Source organism: Pongo abelii, chromosome 3, assembly GCF_028885655.2.
Source record: "Pongo abelii isolate AG06213 chromosome 3, NHGRI_mPonAbe1-v2.0_pri, whole genome shotgun sequence".
Taxonomy (NCBI): Eukaryota; Metazoa; Chordata; class Mammalia; order Primates; family Hominidae; genus Pongo; species Pongo abelii.
The window spans coordinates 24,787,819-24,798,393 of NC_071988.2; the positions used below are offsets into that span (position 1 = coordinate 24,787,819).

Sequence of the window (10,575 nt, forward strand, 5' to 3'; positions counted from 1 at the left end):
TTTTATAAAAATGTGAGGTCTCCTTTTACCTCGTTGCACTGCTAGGAGCAAGATGGGTCACCAGCAGCTGCACTGGAGCCACCCGCAAAAATTCGGCCAGGGTTCTCGCTCTTGTCGCATCTGTTCAAACCGGCACGGTCTGATCCGGAAATATGGCCTCAATATGTGCCGCCAATGTTTCCGTCAGTACGCGAAGGATATCGGTTTCATTAAGTTGGACTAAATGATCTTCCTTCAAAGGATTATCCAAGGCATCTACTCAATGAAAAACCATGATAGTTCTCTGTACATAAAATACACATTTGAAAAAACAAAACAAAACAAACAAAAAAAGAATGTGAGGTCTCTTCCTGCACTGAATGTCACTACCCACCACTTACCATCTGACCCTCCAGCTGCATAATTTGTGGAGCCTCTTATTCAAAAGCCTTGGGAAAAGTGTCATTTTATATTGTGCAATGCCAATTTCAAACACAAACATAAGGCCTATTAACACTCGTCTGTGGAATCATTGACATGACGTAGCTCTTATGTGTAGCTCACACATGTATTTTATTCCTACAAGAACAGTGAAAGCATTGCACAAAACTAACTCAATTGTTTTGATTTCACTACTTTTTTTTTTTGACACATTGTCTCGCTCTGTCGCCCAGGCTAGAGTGCAGTGGTGTGATTTCTGCTCACTGCAACCTCTGCCTCCAGGATTCAAGCGATTCTCCTGCCTCAGCCTCCCAAGTAGCTGGGATTACAGATGCATGCCACCACACCCAGACAATTTTTGTATTTTTAGTAGAGACAGGGTTTCACCATGTTGGCCAGGCTGGTCTGGAACTCCTGACCTCAAATGATCCACCCGCCTCAGCCTCCCAAAGTACTGGGATTACAGGTGTGAGCCACTCCGCCTAGCCTTATTTCACTTTTTGTGCACATTCTGCCAACGCTCTCTGCCTTCCTGATGAGTAAGGAAGAACTGAAAGGAAAAAGAGCAATGGGCCACCCTTTCCACATGAGCGTTTTTCAGCCTAAGTGAGAAAAGACAGGGTAGGGTTTCTTAGTTGTTCCTTGCTTGTTTCCTTGGAGTGCCATTACCTTTTTGCTGCATTCAAAGAAAGTTCTGGTTTGAATGGAAAGTATGGCCTTTCAGTGCTGTGTGTTCTGCCAACCACTGTGCTAGTCAAAATAATAACGTTTTGGTTGGGTGCGGTGCCTCATGCCTGTAATCCCAGTGCTTTGGGAGGGAGGCTGAGGTGGGTGGATCGGAAGGTCAGGAGATCGAGACCATCCTGGCTAAGACAGTGAAACCCCGTCTCTACTAAAAATACAAAAAATTAGCCGGGCATGGTGGTGGGTGCCTGTAATCCCAGCTACTAGGGAGGCTGAGGCAGGAGAAACACTTGAACCCGGGAGGCGGAGGTTGCAGTGAGCCAAGATCGTGCCACTGCACTCCAGCCTGGACAAAAAGAGCTAAACTCTTAAATAAATAAATAAATAACTTGTTAAGGAAGAGTTGACTTTAAGAAACATTTGTAGGACTAAGTTGGTCACACCTCTTTGTAAGCCAGCTGTGCTGAGGGCTGAATCCGTATTGCAAAGCACAGTGAATTTGGGCTTGGAATCACTCAGATTGCTGGGTTCCACTCGTAGCTCTGTCATTTACTGTCTCAATAGCAACTTCCTCATCTGGAATATGGGACAGTAACACTTGGCTTCCTGTGATTATGAAAATGAAGCAATATATGTAAATATTTAGCCAGGGTGGGTTTACTGTAAGTGCTTGGCATATGGCTCTGCCTCAAAATGTAGGGGATGAACATGCATGGCAGATGTACAAGATACACTTCCCACGCTTGTTTGCATTTTTCTTCCTCTGAGTATTTCCAAAGTGACATGCCAAGTCAAGAAGGCTGCTATCAACCCAAGAAACCGAGGCCAGGACTGGCCTGGGATTATTAGGATGAGTTGAATAAATGTCATGTGGCCTGGGAGCAGTCCCCGGACTGGGCTCTGCAGCCATGGGACAGGAGTCAAGGACCACTCAGCATTTCCAAAACAAATCGTTGCTCTGTAAACTCACTTCCGAGTCCCAGCCAATGGCAGTGGTGAGTGTTATTTTAAAAGGGATTTGTTTTTGTTTTTGAGTCCGAGTCTTGCTCTATCACCCAGGCTGGAGTGCAATGGCATGATCTCAGCTGACTGCAACCTCCACCTCCTGGTTTCAAGTGATTGTCCTGCCTCAGCCTCCCAAGTAGCTGGGACTGCTGGTGCCCACCACCATGGCTGGCTAATTTTTGTATTTTTAGTAGAGACGGGGTTTCACCATGTTGGCCAGGCTGGTCTCGAACTCCTGACCTCAAGTGATCCACCTGCCTCGGCCTCCCAAAGTTCTGGGATTACAGGTGTGAGCTACTGCGCCCAGCCTTAAAAGGGTTTTTTACATTATTATTTGTCCAGGTTGAAGATCACGTATGTCTGGCCGGGCACAGTGGCTCACGCCTGTAATCCCAGCACTTTGGGAGGCTGAGGCAGGCAGATCAGTTGAGGTCAGGAGTTTGAGACCAGCCTGGCCAACATGGTGAAACCCCATCTCTGTTAAAAATACAAAAAATTAACCAGGAATGGTGGGTGCCTGTAACCCCAGCTCCCTGGGAGGCTGAGGCAGGAGAATCACTTGAACCTGGGAGGTGGAGGTTGTAGTGAGCTGAAATCATGCCACTGCACTCCAGCCTGGGCAACAAAGCGAGACTCCATCTCAGAAAAGAAGAAAATCAAATGGCTAGAGAGTGTACAACAAACAGCATTACCATTTGCTCTGCCCTCCTCTGCCCGATACTCCTGTCTGACTCCCCAGGCGCAATCCTTTCCAGCTCTTTCAGTGCTTTCTTCTGGTATTTTGTTCTGCAGTTATCACATGATTATAGTGGCTTTTTCTTAATGCAGCCATTGATCTGTTTTGGGGGAGATAGAATTTAGCTCTCATGCCACACCCTTACTACCAATGACTCCTTCTCCCAACCAGTAGTTAATATTTACAATATTATTTTAATTGTGATAAACTGCAGAAGTAAATAGTGCACCAACATTTTCTTTCTTTGTTTTCATCAGTGCTGTCATCTACCTATAAATAATCTTCCCCAATTGCTTCCAATCATCTGATAACCTTTTGGTTTCTTCCCTCCCCTCTCTCTTCCCCTTCCTTCGCCTCCTCTCCCCTTCCTCCCCCTCTCTCTCTCTCTTTCTTTCCCTCACCTTCTGCACTTTCTCCCTCCCTCTCTCACTCCCTTTCTCTTTCTCTCTCTTTCTTTCATACCCAAGAAAGGATACAGAGAAAATAAAATTTTTGAGTCTATGCATTGAGTCCATGTGTGTGTGAAAATGTATTTTAACCTCAAGATTGATCAATAGTTTGAAAACCACTGCCTTGGCATAAGGAAGGTATTGCTCCATTGTCTTCTAGAATCTTGTAGATAAGAGACCTGGAGCAGAGACAGGCCCAGCATCCAGCCAGCACTGTCACCAGACATGCAAATGAAGCCACCATAGAGCATCCAGCCAGCATCCTGCCTGACTGGCGGGGCCAGCAGAACAGCCCAAAAACGTCCAGCCCTGATTGCTGACCATGGAGTAAACAAAGAAAATGGTGATTATTTTTAAGACGTTACAATTTTGAGGTTGTTTGTTACACAGCACAAGATAACTGATACAGAATTCAACACTCCGAAGTGTAGACTGTGGCTTCAGTCTGATGTATTTCCTGCAGCTCATTGCCCACCCCTTGTCCTTCTCACTGTGGCTCCTTTGGTTATTTCCTTCAGAGAATAAACCTCCTATCTCTTGCCTGGAGTGGTGACAGGTTCACCAGGTGCCTTATTTAATCATTAGCTTCAGGCTAGGCACAATGACTCAAGCTTGTAATCCCAGTGCTTTGGGAGGCTGAGATGGGAAAACCACTTGAGCCCAGGAGTTCAAGACCAGCCTGGGTAACAAAGTGAGACCCTGTCACTACAAAAATTTTTTAGGCCTGGCGTGATGGCTCATGCCTGTAATTCCAGCACTTTGGGAGACCGAAGTGGGTGGATCACTCGAGGTCAGGAGCTCGAGAACAGCCTGGCCAACATGGTAAAATCCTGTCTCTACTAAAAATACAAAAATTAGCTGGGTATGGTGGCAGGCACCTGTAGTCCCTCAGGAGCTACTCAGGAGGCTACTGAGGAGGCTGAGGCAGGAGAATTGCTTGAACCTGGGAGGCAGAGGTTGTAGTGAGCCGAGAATGGTGCCACTGGGCGACAGAATGAAACTGTGTCTCAAAATAACAACAATAATAATAATTTAAAAAAAATTAGCCAGGTATGATGGTGTGAACCTGTAGTCTCAGCTACTTGGAAGGCTGAGGCAAGAGGATCACTAAAGCCCAGGAGGTGGAGGTTGCAGTGAGCTATGATTGCACCACTGCACAGCAGCCTGGGCAACAGAGCAAGAGTGTCTCTAAAAAAATTGTTTTTTTTTTTTTTTTTTGAGACGGAATTTTGCTCTTGTCTCCCAGGCTGGAATACAAAGGCACGATCTTGGCTCACTACAACCTCTGCCTCCCAGTTCAAGTGATTCTCCTGCCTCAGCCTCCTGGGTAGCTGGGGTTACAGGCACACAGCACCACACCGAGCTAATTTTTGTATTTTTAGTAGAGACAGGGTTTCACCATGTTGGCCAGGCTGGTCTTGAACTTCTGACCTAAGGTGATCCACCCGCCTTAGCCTCTCAAAGTGCTGGGATTACAGGTGTGAGCCACCATACCTGGCCTAAATATTTTTTTGAGTTAAAAAAAAAAAATCACTAGCTTCATGTCATTGGTGTGCTGTATTAGCCGACTGAATCATCTTCCACAGGCCCTGGTTAACATATGGCCTGTGAGGACAGCATAAATTACGCTGCCATGAAGTAAAATTATGCCTTCTCATTTGGCTCAGGTTAATTACCTAGGACCCAAAGGGGCTCTGGAATCTGCTTGTTGGTGCTGAGATTGGAGTTTTGCATTTTTCACTTCATTGGAGTCTTAGGAAGTCAGTAAATAACATCCCTTTCTTCCCTTACATAATTTATTTTATTTTATTTATTATTTATTTGTGTATTTATTTATTTATGTATTTATTTATTTATTTATTCATTTATTTTTTGAGGCTGAGCCTTGCTTTATTGGAGTACAGTGGGGACACCTCAGCTCACTATAACCTCCGCCTCCCAGGTTCCAGTGATTCTCATACCTTGGCCTCCCAAGTAGCTGGAATTACAGGCACACACCACCATACCTGGCTGTTTTTTTTGGGGTTTTTTTGTATTTTTTGTAGAGATGGGGTTTTACCATGTTGGCTAGGCTGGTCTCAAACTCCTGACCTCAAGTGATTCACCTGCCTCAGCCTCCCAAAGTGCTGGGATTACAGATGTGAGCCACCACGCCTGGCCACCTTACAGAATTTAGAATCAATTGAAAAATAAGACACACAGGACAGAATGATGGAGATGAAAATATTCATTTTATTATTTATTAAGGAAGCTAATTGTAAGATGCGGCATTTAGAATTGCCAGGAGGTGGGGACAGGGGAGCTTACTAACACTTTACCTTTGAATTAAACCAATTTTCTTACCCAGGCTCGGGCAGAGGTGAATCTACAGGCCTTTCCCATGAGAATGGAGCCTGTCCTGAGGTTTCCCAGCTGACAGACACAAGGGTGGGCAAGCTGCAGAGCTCAGCATGCTTTGTTTCTCCTCCCAAACTTGACAATCAGATGCCATGGAGGCCCAGATGTGACAACTGTGGATGCTCTAGGGGGTTGAAGGTCCTGCTCTAACATCCTAGTAAGGTCGGGCGTAGTGGCTCATGCCTGTAATCCCAACATTTTGGGAGGCCAAGGCAGGCGGATCACTTGAGGAGTTCAAGACCAGTCTGGCCAACATGGAGAAACCTCATCTCTACTAAAAATACAAAAATTAGCCAGGCATGGTGGTGCACGCCTGTAATCTCAGCTACTCAGGAGGCTAAGGCACAAGGATTATGTGAACTTGGGAAGCGGAGGTTGCAGTGAGTCAGGATTGCCACTGCACTCCAGCCTGGGCAACAGAGCAAGACTCTGTCTCATAAAATAAAAAACAAACAAACAAAGAGACATCATAATAGGAACTGCAGGTGACTTCCCTAAACAGGCATTTTCTTTCTTTCTTTTTTCTTATATAATCCTCATTATTTTGGAGGCATTTTCTTTCTTAAAAAAATACATATTTTTTCAGAGTCAGTATCCCTTTTGTCACCCAGGCTGGAGTGTAGTGGCATGATCATGGCTCACTGCAGCCTCCAACTCCTAGGCCCAAGCAATCCTCCCCCCTCAGCCTCCCAACATGCTGAGATTACAGGTGTGAGCCACTGCACCCAGCCCTACATAGGCATTTTCCGTTCATCACCTCACTGACTCATCATAGCCTGAGGAACAGGAGTTATTTATCTCCACTTAATAGAGAGAGATGCAGAAGCTTCCAGGGACATAGCTGAGGGTCCCAAGATGAGAGGATTAAGATCCACAGCCCACCCCTCGGACCACTGAATTGTGCTGCCTTGGGACTCACTGACCTCACAGTACTCACGGTTATTAAAGCAGGACAGATGCATGGGAGTTGAAGAATCAAGGTGTCTGGAAGGAAGGACTTAGAGAAAGGCTGCAGAGCCACCCAGGTATAAGAGTAAAGGGCAGCCCGGGTGCGGTGGCTCATGCCTGTAATCTCAGAACTTTGGGAAGCTGAGGCGCATGTATCCCTTGAGGTCAGGAGTTCGAGACCAGCCTGGCCAAGATGGTGAAACCCTGTCTCTACTAAAAATACAAAAATTAGCTGGGTGAGGTGGCACAGGCCTGTAATCCCAGCTACTCAGGAGGCTGAGGAATGAGAATCGCTTGAACCTGGGAAGTGGAGGTTGGAGTGAGCTGAGATCACGCCACTGCCCTCCAGCCTGGGAGACAGAGTGAGACTCTGTCTCAAAATAAATAAATAAATAAATAAATAAATAAATAAATAAATAAAATGTCGGAGACTCAGATACTCAGTCTTAAGGAAGAGTCTCAAAAAAAAGAGTAGAAGTTTGGAGACTCAGAGACTCAGTCTTACTGAAAGTCATAAACATGTGACAAACACCCACCACTCTCTGTGCCAGCCACCAAGCCCAGCTTCCTCGTCCTCAGGAGTGACCTGGTCCTTGCATCTCATAACTGCATGAAGTATTTGTGGGACACGTCGTGTGTCAAGGCAGGAAGGTCACTTCCCAAATATCCACCACTGTGGGGAAAGGGAATGAGGTTATCACCACAGGCCACCTCGGAACTGGGTGAGAACCTTGAGGTTAGCTGGTGGAGGGGATAAGCTCTCACTCACCCTTCTTCCCTTTGGAGTTTATTGTCCCTGGTAGCCGATGAGGACATCTGTTTGTTCGTTTGTTGTTTTCCTCAGTTATGTTAACTTTATTTAATAGGCTGAAACAGTCTCAAAAATCTTTCTGTTCATCATCAGATGTTTGCAAAACTTTTGGCTTTTGAGCTTAAACCTGGAGATTTACTCCACCTATAATATGATATTCCTGCTGTAGTGCATTCTGAAGTTCTGAAGAACACTGAACCCAACCCAAACCTCTGTGAAAGCCAGTCTCCTTGTCTTGGTCCAAGGAATTTTTCTCACAAAAACAACTGGCCGACTGATACTTCTACGCAGCGCCATGACACCTCTCCCTGCTAAGGCCGCCATCTTTAGACTTAGACTTTTTTTTCTTTTTCTGAGACAGAGTCTTGCTCTGTTGCCCAGGCTGGAGTGCAGTGGCACGATTTCAGCTCATGGCAACCTCTACCTCCCAGGTTCAAGTGATTCTCCTGCCTCAGCCTCCCAAGGAGCTGGGATTACAGGGGCCTGCCACAACACCCGGCTAATTTTTTTGTATTTTTAGTGGAGACAGGGTTTCACCATGTTGGCCAGGCTGGTCTCGAACTCCTGGCCTCATGTGATCCGCCCACCTTGACCTCCCAATGTGTCGGAATTACAGGCGTGAGCCCCCAGGCCCAGCCACCAATGGGGAAACTTGGTCAGAAAATTGTGTCCACTTCTGGCCCTGTTCCTGCCCCTGGCCCCAACATTCTGTATGAAAACAGTGAGAAAATCTTGTTCCTTCTGTTAAAATAATTAAATGAGAGGCCATTAGCCTGAAGTGACTCTAACACCCTGGAATCCTACATAAGGAAAGAGAAACTTAACTCAGAATTTAAAGGAAAAGGAAGCTTAAGCTCAGCCCAGCACGGCAGCTACCTGGGCATTGGTTGTCTTCCCATTAACCTCCCACTTGAATAGGCCAAGTAGAGCAATGGCTCAAACTTTAACCAATCACACAGTTTCTTTGCTCTGCTTCTTCATTCACCCTATAAAAGCCTCACCTTTATGCCCCTGCCTGATTCATCGTTGCCTGCTCAAATAAACTCTTTACTTCTTTTCCTATTTAGAGAACAAAAAGTGCAGCCCGCTGGCAGCACTCATTTAATTTTACATAAACACACTCTTGGAGGCTGAAGCAAATCTGACTGATTTTCAATGTAATAATAAAATATAAAAACTGTTCCTGAAGTTCTTTCTAAACATAGCTAGCATCAGAATCGTCTGAATCATCAGAAGGGTCTTTTTTGGAAAAATCAGATTCATCAAATGAATCTTTGGCCAACAAGTGTTCAAGAACAATGCTGACATCATGCGTAGGAATGCTTTGTTTTCTAGGATTTCACGTTTTCAGTGATTGAGAATGATTATATTTTGTCAATGGAAATACCATAATTAAAAACAGAATGCTCTAAGTAGAATGATGGCTTTTGTTTCCAAAGTCGATATACTAGAGCAATGCAAAAATGATTTTAAGCGCCAGGCTTAAAGCACCAGGCACAGTGGCTCACGCCTGTAATCCCAGCACTTTGGAAGGCTGATGTAGGTGGATCACGAGATCAGGAGTTCAAGATCAGCCTGACCAAGATGGTGAAACTCCATCTCTACTAAAAATACAAAAAATTAGCCAGGCACAGTGGCAGGTGCTTGTAATCCCAGCTGCTTGGAAGGCTGAGGCTGAGAATGGCATGAAACTGGAAGGCAGAGGTTGCAGTGAGTGGAGATCGAGCCGCTGCACTCCAGCCTGGGTGACAGAGCGAGACTCCATCTAAAAAAAAAAAAAAAAGGCGAGATCTTTTGTGGCAAAATTATCTCAGGGTAAACACTGTGGCTGCAAGTGCCACTGGTGAGTATTTTGGGGGGCAAGCAGGAAATGGGTTGAAATTTTAACATGCCCAAGCTTATTTTATAACACTTCTTTGATCTTCCTATCACTCTCACTCTTAACGCCCCAAGGAAAAAGGAACGGAAGTATTAAGAATCGATATGTGGTGGATGGAAGACATTATCAAGAGATATTTTTAGACAGAGCAAGAAGTGTGGGCAGAAGCAGGCCTGGCTATTGGTGGTCCAAGCTAAGCTGAGGAATGTTGGCTGTGATCACTAACCTCCTGCTCCCCACCCCTCCATATGTTTTCATCTGAGGGCCAGTCCGAGATGGGTGCTATGACTGGAATATTTGTCCCCTCCAAAAACCCCTCAATCTAGTCCCCAGTGCAACAGTGTTGAGAGGTGGGGCCTTTAAGAGGTGATTGAGGCTGGGCTCACACCTGTAATCCTAGCACTTTGAGAGGCTGAGGCAGGCAGATTACAAGGTTAGGAGTTTGAGACCAGCCTGGCCAACATGGTAAAAACCCATCTCTACTAAAAATACAAAAATTAACCAGCCATGGTGGTGGGCACCTGTAGTTTCAGCTACTAGGGAGGCTGAGGAAGGAGAATTGTTTGAACTCCAGAGCCAGAGGTTGCAGTGAGCCAAGATTTCACCACTGCACTGCAGCTTGGGCAACAGAGAAAACTTCATCTCAAAATAAATAAATAAATAAATACGAAGTGATTGGGTCATGAAGACTGCGCTCACAAATGGATTAATCCATACATGAATGAATGGATTAATGGGTTATCATGGGTATAGAACTGGTGGCTTCATAAGAACATAAGGAGACCTGAGCTATCACACTCACCCCCTCACTTTGTGATGATCTGCACCACCTTGGGACTCTACAGAATCCCCAGTGGCAAGAAGGCCCTCACCAGATGTGTCTCCTCAACCTGGGACTTCCCAGCCCCCATGATTGTAAGAAATAAATTTATTTTCTTATAAATTACCCAGTTTCAGGTATTCTATTAAAATGCAACAGAAAATGAACTAAGACAATGGGCATGCTTCCCTCTCCCTCAAAGTCTAGTGAGACGGCTTTAGTGGAACCCTTGGAGAGCTAGGTAGGAGTTCTCTGCAACTGGAAGCATGAAGGACTGCTACCTCACTTGTGTCTGAGATGAAAAGGTTGTATTTAAGAAATAACCAGTTAGGCACAGTGGCTCACGCCTATAATCCCTGCACTTTGGGAGGCCAAGGAGGGTGGATCACCTGAGGTCAGGAGTTCGAGACCAGCCTGGCCAACATG

At 45.6% G+C, this 10,575-nt stretch overlaps 1 protein-coding gene and 1 pseudogene across 1 annotated transcript; one reads left to right on the forward strand and one right to left on the reverse strand.

Annotated features, from left to right (window-relative positions):
- Nucleotides 1-8: 8 nt before the first annotated feature.
- On the forward strand, nucleotides 9-316 carry LOC112133136 (small ribosomal subunit protein uS14-like). The gene has a single exon (XM_054553788.2). The coding sequence runs from the start codon at nucleotides 53-55 to the stop codon at nucleotides 221-223; it is 171 nt and encodes a 56-aa protein (XP_054409763.2). The 5' UTR covers nucleotides 9-52; the 3' UTR covers nucleotides 224-316.
- Nucleotides 317-7,517: 7,201 nt separating this feature from the next.
- LOC112133137 (SRA stem-loop-interacting RNA-binding protein, mitochondrial-like) lies at nucleotides 7,518-7,774 on the reverse strand (annotated as a pseudogene).
- Between the last annotated feature and the right edge of the window lie 2,801 nt (nucleotides 7,775-10,575).